This window comes from Equus quagga, chromosome 11, assembly GCF_021613505.1.
Source record: "Equus quagga isolate Etosha38 chromosome 11, UCLA_HA_Equagga_1.0, whole genome shotgun sequence".
NCBI lineage: Eukaryota > Metazoa > Chordata > Mammalia > Perissodactyla > Equidae > Equus > Equus quagga.
In genome coordinates, this window is record NC_060277.1 from 61,794,225 (window position 1) to 61,813,140 (window position 18,916).

Genomic DNA, 18,916 nt, shown 5'->3' on the forward strand with positions numbered 1-18,916 from the left:
GAGAATGAGAGCCACCCACTGCCCCTCAAAGTATTGAGAAATGCCACGTCAGGCTGGCTCCTCACCCTCCTTTTGGGATTTTACGACACTGAGGTAGTGCCTGAAAATTGAGAGAATTTTCAAAGCTAAATCTAGAGTTTTTTTGTGTATTCTCCCTATCCAGGAGAACATAGAAAAAGCTTTAAAAACTCAGGTGACAAGACAGAGACAGACCAAAGACTTGGCCTTGCCTAGCTGGGACCTCAGGTTTTCTCCTGAGGCAGCATCTAAGATGGAGTCCCGTGCTCCCACCAGCTTATTACTAAAACGAGAAGGCCACGCTCACGGATAATAAATCTATTTTAATAACATTACTTTGGACAACTATTTGTACATGTATTTAAAGGTAACTTTCAACCCCTGGGCTCCATTACAAATTGGGTACTGAACTGCCCTTGCCAGGAAGTGAGCAAAGCTGTTAACATCAAAAGTTTGCAAATCCCACTGTCAGAGAAGGGTTATTTTACACTGTGTTGGGAAAAATAACTAAGCATTTAAATTTCTCATTGTACACCTGTACATTGGTTTAGATTGAATGGCTCAAATTAAACAAATATAGAGAGATTTCATATATACAAATATTATATCATGTATAGGTATATCATATCTATTTTAAAAGGATAAAATTGTAAGGTTTGACTTTGCATGCATGACCCGAATCTCTTTCTCACTCCCTTAATCCCAAGTGTGACCAGGCTCCCCGTGCCCTCCGGCCCACCTCCCAGAGAATGGATGGGACTGCATGAGAAGGGATGAGCAACGGATGCTGGTGAGCGAAGCGCGCCACACCGCGGGCCCGTGGTGCTGGCCAGGTGTCTCCGCGGGCTGGTCTCACTTTCCTTTACGTGCTTTGGGTAACAGAATTATTGCTATTCACTGGTGACCTCCAGAAAGAAGAGGCAGCTCCTGGACCCCACGTACTTAGTGAGGTGGGCGCCCCCGGGATCCTGGAGGGGTGCACTTACTGTCAGACATCTATGTGTTTTGGGGGGCGTGAGGAGCTATCTTTGGGCTCTCCAGACACCCTCAAGATCATTTTTTAAATTCACAAGTATAAAACGATAAGGTAGTAAACGGGGCTTTCAGTCATATAGTGTGGAAAAATGAAACTGCTAGGAAGTGAAATGAATTTCATTTTTAGCCATTTACTTTAGTGCTCATGGGTTAAGGGCAGCCCTAAAGGTTTCCACCAGCCAGCCCTCCCCTGTGTAGCAGGCAAGTCAGTGCCCCAGCACTTCTAGGATTCCAGAACTCGTCCCATGTGAGTGAAAGGGCCCCCCCCCCCCATATCCCACTTCCCTTCTGGAGCCATTAAGCTGACACCATAGGACTTGACATCAGCTGTCAGAGTAGAGGTGGCAGGCAGCCCCCAGGTCTACCGGCCAACTCGACCCCCCCTCACACCCCTACCTGCAAAGGACATTTCTGACAGCAAGCCCTCAGGTGGAGAGAGGGCTGTTATGGGCATGGAGGCTGAAAGTGGATCAAAATAGGCACAAAGTCAAAAGGCAAAGATCAAACAAAAGGCCAGAGTCACCACCTGAAGGGAACAAACAAAATCGGCACCACTGACATTTGCCACTTGGGCTGGAGATGACAGTTTTCTGCAAGACTCCAACCGTGAGTTGGCAGTGACAGCAAAGAGCCAACGGAGAACACGTGGCCAGCCAGGCGGCTTGCGGGGGTGTGTCGGGCCCACGTGTGCACACGCGGGGCGGGCGGGTGCGGTCAGAGCGCGGTGCTCTCAGACTCCTCCTCCGAGTCCCTCTTCTCAGTCACCGAGTGTCGCCGCATGTGCTCCAGGGGACTCAGGCGGAGCGTCGGCCCGAGCTCTACGTGGATGGAGGGGATATCGAAGTGGACGAGATCTGGAGGTTGGCAGAGAGAAAGGCGGCTGAAAAGGGGCTCCCGCCCAAGCGACGCTGACAGTGGCGGACGCTCGGCATCAGGATGCGGCAGCAATTTGCTCACTGAGGGCCTAGCTCATCTAGGGGTCGGTAAACCTGCAGTTTATCGCAGGATCAGGTTGGAGTCTGGCTGCTGTGCTTCCGCCCCACCAGCCTGTAGGACCTATGCATCTAGATTCAGCCCCGGGGGGTTCAGTGAGGACAGAACAGCTCCCCAAGCCTGGCCACGCACACCTCCACCCTCGAGCGCAGTTCTCCATATAAAGGATGCTTTTTGGGCAGGTCTAAATGACACCTTTTTGGGGATTTCAGGGCTGCATTTAGTTCTCTAAAGTCTGCAGGGACAGGGTACAAGACAGGGGAAAAACCCATTCTCCCAGCCCGTGAGCGAATGGGGCGATCCTGAGCCAGTGCCTCCCTCTAGGGCCATATGCGGCACATTCTGGAAGGCTGGTGGAGGCAGGATGGAGCATCTCCCTCAGGACCCCAGGACTACCTGGAGCAAACTGTGCTCCCGGGCTGTGGGAAAACCCTGCGTCTCAGCAGTAGGGAACCTGCTCCCCTGAAGTTCCATCCTTATTGGGACCATTAAAAGGTCATTATTCCTGGGAGATGACCAGGAAGAATGTACCTGAGGTCACAGGGCTCAGTGCCTGTGGGATTCGGGACATCTGTGAGTTGGCAAAGATAAGTCCTGAGCTAGCACCTCGGTATAGGCAAGGCCACCGTGCTTGGGGCCTGGAGCCGCAGCCGCTCCCCAGGGACTCGGGGCAGCCTGAGCTTGCTGCTTCCTCGGGGCTGCGGGAGGCTCACTGGGGTACAAGGGAGCCAAGACCCATGGGCCCTGGCAGCCCTCACTCACAGTCGTGCACCTCCTCCCCTCGGCCTGTGTTGTTTCTGCCCTCCACTTAGCCTTGCTGTGAATCTGAGCCCGGAGCAGCACTCGGGGTGACAGGAAGTACGCCTAGGAGGAGAGCAGTCCTGGGCCGGTGGGGTTTTCCTTCTTTGTTTTTTGTAAACAAACATTCAGCCCCAGGAATACCAGACCAAGTGGACGGACAGACATTTGGACACCATTGTGAAAGACGTTAACAGACATGGAAGCTCTGGGACAAAGGTCCTTCTCTCTCACCCATCTCCAACAGTCCTCAAAATGTCATTCCAGCTTGTCTTTTGCGGCTGCCTGATGGAGCAGAGACAGTCTGAGGCTGGGCATGGCCAGTGCCACTTGCTCCCCTCCTGCCTCACAGGACTGTGAGTGCCCTGCCATCACTGCTGGCCTGGGCCCGCCCGCCAGGCAGTGGTCACTGGCAGGGAAGGCACAAGCCCTATGGCTTGGAGTCAAGATCCCATCCCTGTTACAGATGGGGAGTGTGACCTTGGACCAGTTTCTTACCTTCCCTGTGCCTCAGAAGCCAAATGGGAACAAAGGGTGGTGATGGGTTTAAACGTGACAGGCAGCTAGAGCAGTAAAGAGGCCCGGCCCAGGACAGACGCTGGAGGTGAGCGGCTCAGCTGTTCCCCTTCAGGCTGCTCCCTTACACAGACCCCTGAGGGGGAAGGCAGTTCCAGGAGTCAGGGAGCAGATTAGGGAGAGAAGCTTCACTGACACTGCTGGGCAAAGGGAAGCTTGTTTCTGGGTTTAGAGGCAGCTCCAGAAGTGTCTGTGAGGAGACTGGTTTCCACGGGACCACGGGCTGAGGGCTTTCAGGGGGCACTGGAGGGCCCTCCCTGGTTTGCTCTGGCCGCCCCTTCTTACTGTAGCAAAAACACCTGATGCCTTTTAGCTGCTTTCATGGTCTTGCCTCGGTTTACTTTTGATTATCTGCTCTTTATAGGAGACCAGGCAGAAACTGGTATAAACGCTGCCAAAATATTGAGTTAGAAAGGATCTGGCTGGCCATATACTAGGAAAAAATGAGCTCAGGATGAATTCCTATGCTATGGATTCTTCAGGATCTGCCAGCTGTCTCAGCCCAGAGGAAGACAAGATAGAATTTATGTCTGAAAGTGGAGCCCGCTAGCGCCCACCGCGGCTGCCAAGAACAAGCTGCGGGGCCCTGTTGGGGAGGGGGTGCCCACTGCACCACGGGCCCTCTGGTCGGGGCACTTCCCTAAACTGGTGCGCATGGGGCATCTTCCCCGGACACTGGGTGCAAAGTCTTCAGTGAGCAATCCAGTGACACAAAGCCACGTCATGTGAAGAACAGGTCTGGTACCCCTTCAATTCTCAACCAAATGGAAAGGGAGGGAGGGACTGAGATTAGGTGACAGGAAAGAGAAGGTCGGGGAGAAGAGGGGCTCAGCCTGCTTGCTGGCTTTCTCCCCCCTCTCCTAACGAAAAGAAAGAAAGTGGTCTCCAAAAGCCCAATGAGCTTGTGGACCGGTCGTTCCTGCAGCGGCTGGGGAGGCACCAAGAGTGAAGCTGCCATGCGTGGTCTGGGCCACATGCAGAGAGCAGAGCGGAGAGCTGTGGCCCGGCTGGGCGAGGGCGGAGGGGGCGAGGCTGGGGCCGCTTACCCTGAAAATCCCCCTCACACGTATCCAAAACTGCGTCACTCATGTCACACAGCTGCAAGAACACAATGATAGGATTCGGAGAAAGGTATAAACACAAGGAAGCAAGAACGTAACAAACAACTCTGCCAAGTATCACAGTGAGGTGGAGCACACCAGTCATTACGGATTCCACACGGGCTGAGACCTGCACACACGGGACGGAACAGTCTGCCGCCAAACGTTACAACAAAACGGTGTGCGGGGGTCGGGGGCGGGCAGTATTAATTCTAAAGGTCAGCAGTCCTTAAATGTTACGTTTCTCACACAGCCATGGGGGTACTGCCCCTCAATGCCTTCTGTTGCCCACTTTTTGCCCCCAGATTTCTCCTCTCATCCTGTTATCTTTCTGTTTGTCCGGAGTGATGTCCTCCGCTCATTCTGTTGCTTCCAGTATGGGCACTACCCTGTGTCCCCTCCTTGGCGTGGCTGGTGCAGTTGGCAGATTGATGTGTTGGTGGGAGTGGCCCCTCGAGCCCCCTGGGGGTGACCATGAGCTCCTGGGTGCGCCCACAAGCCCCGAGGGCAGCAGGCCTGTGCTCCCGCCATCTGGGCTCCCTCAGGAAGCATGCGTCACCCCCAAGAACTACCAGTGGGAAGCCGAGAGTGGGGCTCACTGTCGTTTTTCAAGGATGAATTTCCTTCATGTTTTATAAGCCTCAGGGTAGCTGACAGCAGTGGTCCCTTCCACACAACATTAATCACGTCCAAAACTAAAGAAGCCAAATCACCAGACGGCTGCTCCCACGATGTTTGAATCTCTTGACCCATCCCAGACATTCCACTTGACTCGCCTTTTCATAGGCAGCAAGGAGCTGAGCTCCACAGGCCAGCCGTTCATCGAATCAAGGGAAAACCCGTCACCCTCAGAGAAGGAGGTGGGGACAAAGGCACAGTCCGATGAGAAGTCTCAGTGCACTGGGACCTAGCACTGCTCTTTGTGTCTGCGTGTGGTTTGTGTGCGTATTTGTGTGTCTGCGTAGTATGGTGTGTGGTGTGTGTGTGTGTGCATGTGTGTATATCTGTGTGGTGTTCATATGTGTCCCTGTGTGTGGTGTATGTGTGTGCGTGTGTGTGCGTGCATCTGGGCGGGGGTGTGTGTGTGATCCATCCCAAGCTGCCTCGCCTTCTGCCACTTGGGACAACACTAAATGGCTATGTTTAGGCTGTCTGCCCTGGTGACATGGCAGGCCGGCTCTATTCCAAGGAAAGTGCTATAGTGACTTTAGCGGCCACCACAAATACACCCTGACTTTCTAATCTCATGCGGTCAAAGCATCTGAGGAGAAATTTTAAAAATGTCCTCTTCTTCCAACCAACAAATGATTTTTGCCAAATGTGGTGTGTGTTTGTGATTTCATGGTTACACATTTTTCTGGGGGAAGATAGCTCTGTCTTTGATTTTAAATTTAAAGCAAAACTAAATTTAGCAGTTATGGGCTTGTCCAGTGAGGTCCTCAAAGAACCAGAGGGACATGCATCTTTTCTGAAACTGACCCTTTCTAAATATATATTGCTAGAAATATGTTTTTCTAATAAGGCTTAGTTAACAGGAAACAGTGTCTTCAGTTCTAGCCTGTGTTCTCAAGACACAGCTTGGTACCTGTTTCCAGGCCCGGGCTCAACCCAAGGAAAGCCTCCGGTACCTCCACTGGCTGTGATGCCAGCCATTCTGCAATCAGAATCCAGCTTCCAGCCTCTCCTGAAGCACCCCTGCAAAGAACTCAGGGCACGCAGCCCCCCAGTTCAGAGCAGGATCAGAACCCTGGGCTGGCGGGCACTCAATTGGGAGAACCCCCCTAAGAAGCCTGTGCAGGACAACCTGGATCCCAGGGTTGCTTTCCACTGCCTTACGGAGGGCTTCTAAGGAGGTCATCTTGGAAGCGATGCATGGCACCAGCACAGCCATCCCGTGGCACACAGGGAATTGTTAACTGGCACTGGCATGAGCTATCCCTCCACTCGGGACATTTTGCTGAGGTTCATGGAAAAATGAGAATCTTGGTTACCTGTAGACATGCTTTCCCCAGGAGACATGCCATCTAGCACGGGGTGCTCCGTGGACTGCGGACTAGAGGCCGAGAGATTCACTGTGGGAGGCTGAGGCGGCGGCAGAGTGGGTCTCTGTCGGGGCTTAGGGGTGGGCCGCGACTTGGTTAAAGTGCTCGTGAAGCCGGAAGGAGAGGCCAGGGGAGGAGCTGCGGCAGCCGGGGAGAGCTGGCCCGAGGCCAGAGAGTACCCTGGAGGGTAACTCAGTCCGTAGGGTGATGGGGTGCTCGGTGGGGTGGGAGACAGGCTGAGTGGGGACGGCTGGCCGGTGGGCTGGTCAGTCATGGTCCCGGGCTGGCCAAAGGGGACCTTGGGTGGGATTGGTGCCAGCTTCTTGGAAACTGAGAGAGAAAACACAACAACAACACATAAGGCTGTTAAATGAAACCCGTCGTCCGTGCGGCCTGTGAACACACCCTTCATCACCTCCTACCCCTCGCCAGCCCCTCATCCCTACCCCTGGCTCTTCCCACCCTGAGAGCAGCCAATACATGTTTTAAAAATTCACCTAGAACTGCAAGTTTTCACATCTCCCCATCTGTTCACTAATTTCTCTCCTCCTCTTCTCTGGATTCCTGCCATGATCTACACCCACCCCCTGCCAAACCAAACTACAGAACAAATTTCCCATCCGCAGGCCGTGGCTGGTTTCCCAGCGTCCTCTCATCACTTTGTAGTGGTGAAAGGTGTCAGTGGTCCAGTGAGGAAAAGGGAGTCAGTGATGCAGGTCCAACAGACCATGATTAGAGTTCAACTTGCGCCACTGGACCCTGGACTGGGCCACTGTCCTCAGGATAGGAAACTGACTTTTGGCTGAATCTGCCCAATCTCTGGGAAATCATAATGGGGACATATGACCAAGTCCTCTGGCCACAGAAGCCCAGTGCCTCCATCGTTTCATCTGCCCATGCCGGTCCTTCCCCTCAATCCTGTGCACTTGCCTGTGGGGTGCTTTTCTTTCCAGAATCATGCCCTCTGGATATAAATATGTCCAAATCTACTGCATTTTTCTAAACATATCATTGCTCCAACTCCCCTGCATTGTCTTCATTTTCCTCTTTTTATTTACTTAATCATGCTAAGGGGTAACAAAGACATATTACACCTTTAATTGAAGATGAACTGGTAAGAATGACAAACTTAAACATTTGGAAGATCCCATTGATGCACAAACGCCTTGAAAGAGCAATCACTAATCTGTCAGAACTAAGTAAGGGCTGGCTATGGTTAGCACTCATCTAGAAGAAACTGTCTTTTAAGCCCTCAAGGAGGCATCAGGGACTCTTCCCCCACCCCACCCCCACCCTTCCATGGAACAAAATCTCTTCTCATCATGCCTCATGTATGGACTGCCCTGGCTCCTTCGTGTGCAGTGTGGACAAGAATGTGCTCTTCAGAGACCCACTAACTTGGGTTCAAATTCCTGTCCTGTCTTACCCACTGTCTGCCCTGGGGCAATTTGTTTAAGCCTCTTCTATACAAGGGGAAGAATAATATTTTCTCCACAGCACTGCGATAATTAAATGGGATCCTGTACGTAAAGCACATACACTATAATCACGTCTTGTAATAAAGCCTCTTTTCAGGTCTCTTGGCTGATGCAGGAATCACTCCACTGGATGAACCGTGAGTGGAGGCCCCCAGGGTGGAAGCTTGGCATGTCTTCCCCTAAGTGAGCTGGGAGAGGGAGGGTGCAGTGACGTCACCAAGATGTCCGTGACGGCTTTTACTAATCTGGGTAGCGACAGGACTAGGCCATGATGTAAAACTGTAGGTACACTGTCAAAAGACTTTGGGGGTAAAAAAAAAAAAAAGCTCAGTGTGCCATGAGTGGGCATGATGGAGGGTGGAGAAGAAAGTTGTACTTGTCCAGTGCTGGCTCTGAGCTACTGAATGTGTCACCTGGGTAAGGGACCTGAGTCATTCCAGGTCACATTCGCTACATAGGTCTAATGTGCTGTGAAAACTGAAAGGGACAACCTGCCACTGGCCCTGGGAAGCTGACTGGCCTGGAACAGGAGCCCCGACCCCTCTGGACAGAACAATGGCTTGGCCATCACCCTGCCTTACACGGCTGGGAGGGTCAAAGGCCTTGTAAACAAAGACAGTGAGAGAACTCTATCTAGACGGCAAGGAAAACCTGTTGGTGCTGGAGAAAAGCCCTGGCATCCTGAATCCCACCGCCACCACTTTGACCAAACTCCTGCATCTGGAGGGGTCCTCAGCACATCCTGAACACACCACCCTTGCATTGCACTTCCATGTTTGCCTTTCTGGAGAGGCTGTCTGCTGCTCTGCACACAGTAGGGCTCCACAGAAGTCTGTAGGAGGCAGGAGGACTGAGTGGGGAATGGACAAGAGGGAGGGGCCGGGTGAGGGCTGACTTAGATAATGGGGCAAGTGAGGCTGGAAAGGGACCTGCCATGAAGGTCAGTGTGGATAAGGAGAACCAGCCCTCTTCCATAAATCCTGGAGCTAAAGCCACATCTAGATGCTGGAAAGGCCTGAAGTGAGAACAAATTAAACAACACGCTATTTTAAACAAGTTAAAGACTTCGCTAAGAGCTGACACAAGGTGAAAACCAAAAAGGTCTGGATAAGTACACATTCCATGCAGCTCCCCATTTATGAAGTGTCACCACGGAGCATGTCTTTGCCTTCTGGGAGTCATTTCAGAGGGAATAATGGGGACTTTTACTGTGTTCCAGTGGCAGATTCTGGGGTGGGTGGCTCCTGGGGCAGTGTAGAAATCCTCAGGCCTTCCAAAACAGAACGTCAAAGGGCAGGACTCCAACAGGAACAATCCCGGTCCTCTCCTCTGTCAGCTTCTGCAGACAATCCCAGGGGTAGGAGGCTATACCAGGCCCTGGGTGGGGGACAGGCAGCTCCCGCAGAAGACTCCACACAGTTTTAAATGATGGCGGGAGAGCCTGGCATGGTCCATGGAAGACACAAGACATCCTGAGCAATGATTCTTGCACAGAGGTCTTGGTGTACGGGAGGCAATGCCCTATACGTGCCCCTAACGAGCCTGCTGTTCAAATGAATAAACCAAGGAATAACGATGGAATCATCCCTCTTGGAGCTGGTTAACTTCCAAAAGCTCTAATGCCCAGATCAGGAAGTTTTCACTAAGCCCCACGGTTTCCAAATATCCATGCTAATTCATGGAAATGAGTTTTTCAGCAGTGTAACAGCTTTCTCTGCCCTTAGACCAGTGTGGAGGGTGGTGGTGACGTACCTTTCCGCAGGGTGTGAGGGCTCTGGTCTGCAGGTGGCTGGCTGGGGCTGGCGCTTGGCTGGACCCCTGGTTGCGTCCCTGCACAGGGTGGCCCCTGGCTGGAGCCTGGACTTCCTTTCTGCCCAGATCCTGGAGAAAGTTCCTTGCTTTTAGAAGTGCTGAAACACAAGCACACAGAACAAAAAAGAACTGAACTCAGGCAACTTCAGCACCAGCAGTGTGGATCGCAATACGTGCTCCCGGGCTCAGCTCAAGTCTGTCCCAGCTCTGGTCTGTCTCCGGCCCTTCTTAAAGACTTCAAAGATGCCCCCGGAGGTGACTGTCCCTTCTTAGGGCTCTTCCAGCGTGGATTCCATCCCCATCTCCGTGTGGCACTCACTGCCAGCTCCTTCTATGGAGCTCTGCCTTCTCTCCACAAGGAGGCCACAAGCAGTGGGAGGCAGGGCCCTTGAGCATCCCCACTATATCCTGTGATCAACATGGGATTCTCGCACATTCTGAAACTGGTACAGTTAAGTGCTCTTGTCCCTTCTGTATCCACAGCATACCAGAGCGAGAGGACTTCTTAGGGTCAGTGTGCTGAATGGGGGCTGATGACTTGGGCTCACTCTGCCAAGCCTTATGGCCATGGTTCTCCAGCTCTCCAGCTGCTTTCCCTGAGCCTCCACCACAGCCCCAAACAGGGGAGGAATTCTGGGACCCACCCTCAAACTCAGTAACAGATCCCAGCAGATGGTAGGGCTGACACAGACTCTGGCTATACTCCTGAACATGGGCCAGTTCAAGTCCCAGTCCTGCAGGCTTAGAGGGGGGTGAGGGTCAATGGCAGCGAGGACCTCTGGAGTCCCATGAATTGATAAAAGAACACCCTGGGTCACCAGGTCCCAAAGAGGATTCATCCTTCACTGCTAACTCTTTCTCAGGCATTCTCCTAAGGATGAAGTACATGTTAAAAGACACCCTGCTCAACTCCACTCCATAGACCAGCACTCCATAGACCAGGGGCAGCAAATATATGGCCGACTCCTCACTCCTCAACATCCCCCATACGCCATCCATGGCAGACATTACTAATCAATCTCCATCTTTTCCCCACATGGTTCTCACTCGTTTCAACATAATGTTCCAGGCAACTCCTAGCAAATCGAGGAAGGTGACCTTGGAGTTGGGAGCAATCCTGTCATCCTTGCTAGAACCCACCTGGATTCTGACCCGCTCAGGTAGGGCATAGGCAGTTTGGGAAACTAAATCCTTTGCAACAGCTATTTCTTCCCACAAAAGGAGCTACAGCCCATTTTGTCTCTAAATTTATTTAGAGACTCCAAATATTACAGAGCTAGGCATATACTTCTCATTCCACTGGGGTATGGTGAGAAAGTCTGGGAGGCAAGGACCTGGGCTGGAACAGCAAACACTCAAATACAGCTAGTATTTGTCACCTGAAGGGACGGAGGGAAGACCACATTCTCTCCTTCTTGGGATGAGTTTTATACCACACCTAGGTACTTCCCCAAGGAAAAAGACATTTCATCCACAGGGACCAGAAGAGCAGCAATTCTATTCTCTATTCTGTCAACAAAAAGCAACTACAAACAACAAAAAAACCAGAAAACCCTTGCCTCTCTCAGGTTGGGCACGAGCTGGTCTTTTTTTCTTCTTCAGGCCCAAGGTCACCAGGCAGCCAGGCATTAATGCCAAATATCTCTCTGCCCTTCCATCCATCTCTACCACCATCAGAGGAAGGTAAAACAAAACAAAACAAAAGAAAATACAAAACAAGCAAACAAAAAAATTGCTTCTTGTGGGATAACAGACTTTCCTTCCTTCCTCTGGATGAACAAGACATCTGTCCAAGAAATCTAGGGACCAAGAAACTTGTCCTTTTCCCTCCCACCTGATACACTTTCCCGCATCACAGAAACAAGTATTTACCTACGTAGCCTTGTTCCTCTCTCTGCAGCATGGGTGCAGCTGACCCAGTGGGGAGAGGTAGGGTGTAAGGTGGTTATTAAGAGTGCTAGATGAAGGAGCCATGGTTACGGCACGCTCAAGGGCTGGTTAGTTCTTGGGACGCATGACTCAGTGAGCTGGGGTGCGAAGGGGCAAGAAGCAGAGTTTGGGTTTATAGTTAATGCCAAGCAGATGAGTGGGAGGTGGCTGAGCCTGGCTAGAGAGAGCCGCCAGGCCTGGAGGGGACAGACCTGGGTAGGGAATGGGAAGGTGGGAGCAAGCCAGAGGGAGGGAAGGGCCTGCCATCCTCAGGGTAGGGGGAGCCGTAACAGGAATCCGGCAACTGGAGGAAACATCATCTGGGCTGCAAATGTCCAGAAAACAGAAAAAAAAAGAAAACAAAAAAACAATGGAACACCCATTTGTATTGGACGGAATCCACGTGGGGAAAAAAAGAGTGGTACAAGACACATAAGGATATTGACACCCAGAGGAAAGCTAAAGAACTGGTTACCCTGGGAAAAAGGGGCGTATGACTGCAGGGCAATGGGACTGACCTTTTAAATAACCTGAACCAGTGGGCGACGTTTCCTGCCTGGGAGTGACTCTGCAAGGTCAACCATCCGTAACATTCTGGGAACACCTTCAGGGCCTGGGGAAATCCATCTTTGACAGGCATTTTCTAGAAATATCATTTATATGTCAAATATCTTTTGGCACCAAGTCTCAGTTATAAGATGGGAAATCAGGATGAAGCCGACGAGTGTCCAAAAAGGGAAGTGTCCTAGCAAATCAGTCTATTTGTCATCTCCTCCTCATCAGCCTCTCTGACCCACAGCCATTGGCCTCTGCTTCTCCACTGAACTCGCTTCTCCCCCATCCGCATTTCTCAAGTGGACCTGGCGCCCGGGTGAGTACACAGCCAAGGCTGGGTGCCTTGTCCTCTCTGAGTTGGAGCAGCAGCAACAACCCAAGCACGTGCAGTGTCGGTTCCCCCTCCCGAACTCTGCGATTGTCCCCCTTTACCTTTGTCATTTCCCCATTTCACAGGGAAGATCCCTTCCACTCATTAAAGGAAAAGGAAAACCCTGCGATCCCTTCATTTAGGGCGTTAGTATTTGTGTGTGCAAAGATTGGGTTAAAAGGTTCAGCTTCCCAAAGTCTCTAGCATTTTCCAGCAGGGGCCGTGGAGGAATGCTGTGTCCCCTAACAGAATGCCCAGGAGTGTCTGATCTGACACAGCTTTCCTACTTCCCTGAATTGTTTTAGAACAGACAGAAACAAACGAACAGCAGTATCCTCGTGCCATTCCCACTTCTAGACTCTCCTCTGACCACGCCCCTTTTCAGGAAAGACCAGATATGGCCTGGTTCCCCGCCACCCTGGCTATGACCATGTGCTGTAATTATCTGTCAGAGTGTATTTGCTCTCTGGGGCGCGTGTGCCTTAAGGGCACAGAGCTAATCTTTCATCTTTGGACAGCAGGGTCCTCCATAAATGTTCACTGAACTAGTGATGGAAGGAGCTTGTGCTCACTCTTTTTTTCTTTCCCTAGAAGAATGGAAATACAACCCTGCTGCAAAGGTCACCAGACCCAGCGTGACCAGGTGACCTCCACTCCGTCTCTCCTTTGCAGTAAAAATGGCTCCTAGGAATCTAAAGGTAGAGGAGAGGGAGGCAGAAACACTGGCATTCTACATTTCCAAAGAAGGACACTACAGGCATAGGAAGGTGGAAACGCAGAGGTGGGAACTCAGAGTCCTCGCTCTCTTGAGCAAGCTGCAGCCTTTCACGGTTTCTTGGGGATGCTATTCTTGGGAAGCCTGAGCTTTATCTGATAATCCAGGGAGCTGTGAATGACTTACTGGGTGCCAGCACGACGGAGAAAGCCGAACGCGAACGCGAACTCGGGAGATGACAGAGTCCAAGAGGCCCGGAGCGGTGCAGCAGAGCCGGCCACCCTCCGCGCATCGCGCCGCCCGCCCCCGCTGCGGGGCCGCTTACCTGGTCCGCTCGGCGGCGCTGGGCTGCAGGCCCAGGCCAGATGGAGAGAGCGAAGGCGCCGCTGAGGCCGGGCCGTCCGGGGGCTGCTCGGGCACTGGCGATGGCAGGGGCGCTGCCGGCTCGGCGGGCGGGGCAGGGGGCTGCATCGGGGGCGGGGCGCACGATGCTTTCCGGCCGGCCGAGGAGCCTCTTCGAGCCACCCAGGATGTGTCCATGACCCTCACGCCCATGCTGACGAGGGACACAAAGACACCTGCTTACCCACGAGTGACAGGCGACAGGCTCCCTCCCCCACGAAGCGGACACATTCAAGCACGTCCGCGTTAGGAGAACAGCAGCACAGCCTTAGCACCCTCCTGGGCCCAGGGAAGCGAGGCATCTACCGTGCTCCGCGGACGGCCGGGCAGGCGACGCTCGGAGCACCCTGGCTGCTCCAGGCCGGGCCACACACCAGCGGCCCTGGCACAGCTGCCAGCTGGCTTCCACCCTCTGCCAAAGCCAGCTGGCCTTAGGATCTGGGCGTGGAATCCAAGCTTCCCTCAGAGCAGAATGCGGCCTCTCTGCGGGGCACTCACTCCTCCCAAGCGGGAGATGGAGGTGGGCAGGATAGGGACCCGGGCGGCGTCAGACTGGAACTCGCACTGACCAGCAGGAGACATCTAAATATCCATCCTTCTTCTTCTGTCACTTGGAGGTCTAGAGCACAGGACCCACTCGGGATTCGTGCTCAAGCCCAGGACCCTGGCCAAGCTACCACCTCTGCTGGCCACACCCACTTATCTACACAGCAGGGAAGGGACTGACCATGCCTATGGTCACCAGGGGCTTTAATTTTAATGATGGGAACACAGTCAGCTTCAAGTAAGTCGGCCAAGCAACCAAACACGGCACATTCACCCTCTGGCAGCGCTCACTAAGGCACAGCTTGCTGGGCTTTCCGAGACCGAACGTGGCCTCGAGGCTACCCGAGGATACCGTACCTTTGGATTTTCCTAAGGCTGCAGGGACAGAAACATACAGATATTAGTGTCAAAGAAACTACGCCTTCCTATGGACATACAGGTCATCTCTTGTGGCTCAGGGGCTAAGCGTGGGGCTTTTATTGTGCCATGAAATTCTTTCAATTTAAAGTGACTCTTCTATTTGTATGGATGGACATCATATCCTATCAAGCACACAGCAGAATAAAGAGCAGCTGAAGAGTTGCTATCAGTGCCTAGAGGGGCACAGGTGAGGGGAGGGTGTCATAATGGAGAAAAAGAATCAGTGGAAGTAGCCATCTGCTCGCTTCTAAGCTACGTGACTTAGGAGGTGGTCACTTCCCAGTCCAAGAGGTGACTGGTCCTGTAATAAACAGTCAAGGCCTTCAGTGACTAAGACAAGAGCTAATATTTCTAGCATTAAGGGAGACACAGATATTCACGCAGGGAGAACACAGGTCTCCTCGTCAGCACCAGTCTCTACCACGTGAATGCACAGTGGGGTATGAGGTTACTGAGTGCTTACTCTCACCCACACTGGTCAGAAGCACAGAGCTATGACACCATGAAATCCTGTCCACTTAAGGTCACAGTTACCTTGCAGAGGTGCAGCAAGATTAAAAAACAAGGTTCAAGTTTTCAGATTGGTTGTAGCAGGTGGGATTTGGGTCCTTTAAGGGAATATGCTTCGGGATGGAATCTGCAGTGAGGTGCACAGTGGAGACGTGGATATGGACAGCTTCCTGACGCTCTCTCCTCTGTAGGATCCCCAGAGACCTTTGCATGTGTAGGATCATTGCTCATCCTTCTCATCTCCCTTGGATGGCTCTGAGGAGGTACCTTGGGGGAAGGGATTGTCTCTTTCCTGGACCCATTAGCTTTCAAGCCATCTCGGGTCTGAGGACCCTCCACTAATAAACAAGGACCTTCTATAGAGATCCAGAATCACTCTTGGAGGCCACTCAAAACTCTGGCACAGGATCCAGTTGCATCCCGATATTTAAAGTGGGCCATGAGGGAGTATCAAACTATGCTCTTTGGGCTTCAGAATTTATCAGGATGAAAAGAGCAAAAAGTTTAATATTCCCCTAGGGAAAGAGAACTGATACCACTTGGTTGCAATGGTCAGAGAAGATGGCAGGTGTGCAAGATGTTTCCCATGGTGATCAGGAGAAGGAGCCCTAAGGGATGTAAGCCTCATCCTGTCTCCTCTTCCTTACGCTGTTCTCTTTCACTTAGGAAGACCTGTGCCATTGGTGGGGGTGGGAGAAGGCATGAACTTCAGGATCAGGGTGGGTGGGGGATGCTTTCTACTTCCAGCGGCATCTTCCAGCATCAGCAACCTCAGACACCAGGCTACCCGGTGATCTTCTCCTGGTTTACAAGGGAAGGAGCCAGCTGGGGTATGGGGTGTGGACCAAGGAGACCTACGAAATGTCAGGGGCAAAACGTCAGCAATCAAGAAATAAGGGCTGACCATACACTTCTGCTTTTACAAAGAGACTGTTGTGCCATCTGTAATCACCACCTTCCCAGCTGAAATTACTTCCTTGTGGGAGGCAGCATCACGTGGTCACAGTGAACATACATCAAATGTTCACTGATATTTTCAAAAAGTAATACAATTTTCCCAGAGGGAATCAATCACAAAGGCAATAGCAATACTGTTGGAGCCCTAAAAGCATATTTACTTTCAGAAGCGAATTGGTACAGATAACTCTATATTTATATTTAAATGTTTCAAAGTCTAGATAGAACTCACCCTGACGACAAAACTGGTAAAATTGCTTGGCACGCTGCGAGGAGGGGAAGCTATTCAAAGATGGAAGAATACAACTAGAAGGTTCTATCAGCAGTTCATGAGTTTGTGTTCATTGTTCTATCGCATAAAGAAGCAACACTAGCCAGAATCAAGAAACTGCTTGTGTTTGCCAAGAAAGGAGTGACATGGAAGTGCAATTAATCAAGAACAATGGACTCCATTAGAAGTCACTACATAGACACCTAAGGCCAGTCTGGATGTAAAGTATTTCTCATGGCCCACTACTTCTGGTGAAAACCAAGAAGAACTTGGTTTTCAATCTCTTTACAGTTGAATCAAGGAGGAAGCAAGAAGCCAGAGGCCAGGAAGAAGCAAAGGGTTTGGAAATCCATCTGCGGAAGGCAGGAATACATAGCAGAGTCAAGGAGGTGACCTCAGGCAAAGCCTCTCTTCTGGCTTTCCCTGCCTCCTGAGAAGAGGGAGCAAGGTGGCAGGAGAGGATGTCCTGCAACAGCTGGGAGCTGACCCTAACACGTGCCTCCCACTCCTCTTTTAGGGTAAGGAGGCTAGGGGTGGGGAATCCAGAGTTCTCACCCACTCACCAGGGGATTCATGTTGGGTAGGCCAGGTGACAAATCCTCAGCTTGGCAAGGTAGCCCCAGTGAAGTACAATCTGCCCTGTTAAACTCTTCCCAGTCTACCAGGACCTTATATTTATAAGTAACTTATCCTCAGCCATACTTTGTATTTTTCTTGAGAGACTCTATCATGGAATAGGTTCTAGAAGGATTCAGTCCTCCAGACCTAGTTAAACCATTCATTGACTCAGTAGAGCTCTCTCCTCATCTACAGAATGAGGCTAATACCTTCCATCCCACTTCCAACATTTCCATGAAGGTAATTTATCAATGATTGAGTGCTAAGATATATTTAGCACACCCTTGGACTGTTACTTAGGAGTGGAAGCCAAGCGGTCATGCAACGGGGTTGTGGTGGTGTGTGAGAGATGGGAAACACAAGAGTGCCTGGTAAGAGGTATGTCTAGCTATGTAAATGATATTTTATGGGGTTGACAAGTTGGAGATGCAGAGAATCATATGACATCCTGATGGAGAGAAGGGAAAGGCCTGGTAGCTAGATTGCGGTGCAGCTGGAGTGGCAGCTCCATGATGTGGTGACCCCATTCCCTGTCCTGCTCACCTTATTTCTTCTAGGGAGCAGCACAGCCCTGTGGGCAAGAGTATGGGCTTTGGAAAGGGGATTTAAGATTTAAATTCCAGATTTTCCCATTACTAACTGTGTGACAGTCCTCTGATTATCCTCTGTAAAATGGGAGTAATAATGTCCCCATCTCTCTGAGGGCAGTTGTAAAGAACAAATAGAAGAGAGTGCACAAATTACTTAGCACCTACTGAGAAATTAATAAGCACTAGCCTTGATGATGATGATGTTCTGTCCTTGTAGGTGCCAAGTGTGGACAATGTAAGAAAAAAAATTCCCAGGGAGAAAAAAAGAGAGTGAACTCGGGTCTAGACCAGGCTGATTGAAGGGGGAAAGGAGGATACTGTGTCAGTCAATCAGGCACAGTATGAGATGGAGATATCAGAAAGACCTCATCTGGGTCGTCACCTGGTTTACAGCGTCTGCCGTCAGATTTCTTCCCTTCCTAACACTGGCCCTAAACATTAAAATATTTTGGGGTGGCTTCTCTGGTAGAAGTAGGGAAGGGAACAAAACACAAGGAACAGAGGTAAGTAAGAGTTGTTTTCTCCTAGGTTCCTAGTCTTCTAGGAATCTGGTGAGTTAGATGGGCCCATGTGTGTTTCAGAGGACAGGATACTGAAAGCCTGCTTGGATGATCCTAGGCTTAACGAACAGAAAAATAAAGAAGGGATCCTCACAATGCCCCCAAGTCTTATTGCTCGGCCCAGGTCACCAGGGCAGGAAAGAAGGAAAGGACAAGAAAGGTCATCTTGGCTGAAAGGTTCTTGGAAAGACAGACTGTGATAGGCTGCAGGAGGCTCAGGCAGGAATGGCCACAATCCTTCCTGAATACAGAAGGTCTTCCATGTGGCGAGGAGCCTCCTGCAACCTCTCACATCCTTGGCTACTCCATTTTGGTTTAGTATATTCTGTGCTTGCAGAATTATCCCAATTGCTCATGGCAGGGTGAAGACATAAAAACATCTGAAGTGTTTATTGAGGTGCCAAAGAAAGGGCTTGCTCAGGGTGCCCCATGAATGGAGAAGGACACCCAGTCACATTGCTATCTTAAAAACATGATAACATCACTCAAAAATCCAGTGTGTGTACTAAAAACAGCTGAGATTTACCATGCGCCAGACATTGTTCTAAACACTTCATAAGCAATATCTTAATTAATGCTCAGAAATAACTCTGAGGGTAGTGCTTACTATTATTTTCCTAT

At 51.2% G+C, this 18,916-nt stretch overlaps 1 protein-coding gene across 2 annotated transcripts in view; it reads right to left on the reverse strand.

Annotated features, from left to right (window-relative positions):
• Positions 1–321: 321 nt before the first annotated feature.
• ARHGAP44 (Rho GTPase activating protein 44) overlaps positions 322–18,916 on the reverse strand; it is a 184,821-nt gene continuing 166,226 nt past the window's right edge. Inside the window, exons 17-21 of one of the 2 annotated variants that reach the window (XM_046675632.1) lie at positions 13,747–13,977; positions 9,793–9,950; positions 6,512–6,892; positions 4,467–4,518; positions 1,770–1,907 (exon numbers count right to left, since the gene is read on the reverse strand). In XM_046675632.1, the coding sequence (XP_046531588.1) occupies positions 4,511–4,518; positions 6,512–6,892; positions 9,793–9,950; positions 13,747–13,977 (778 nt within the window). In that variant the 3' untranslated portion in view covers positions 1,770–1,907; positions 4,467–4,510. Of the gene's footprint in view, positions 1,908–4,466; positions 4,519–6,511; positions 6,893–9,792; positions 9,951–13,746; positions 13,978–18,916 lie in introns of both variants that reach the window. The other variant, XM_046675631.1, reaches the window with a different exon arrangement.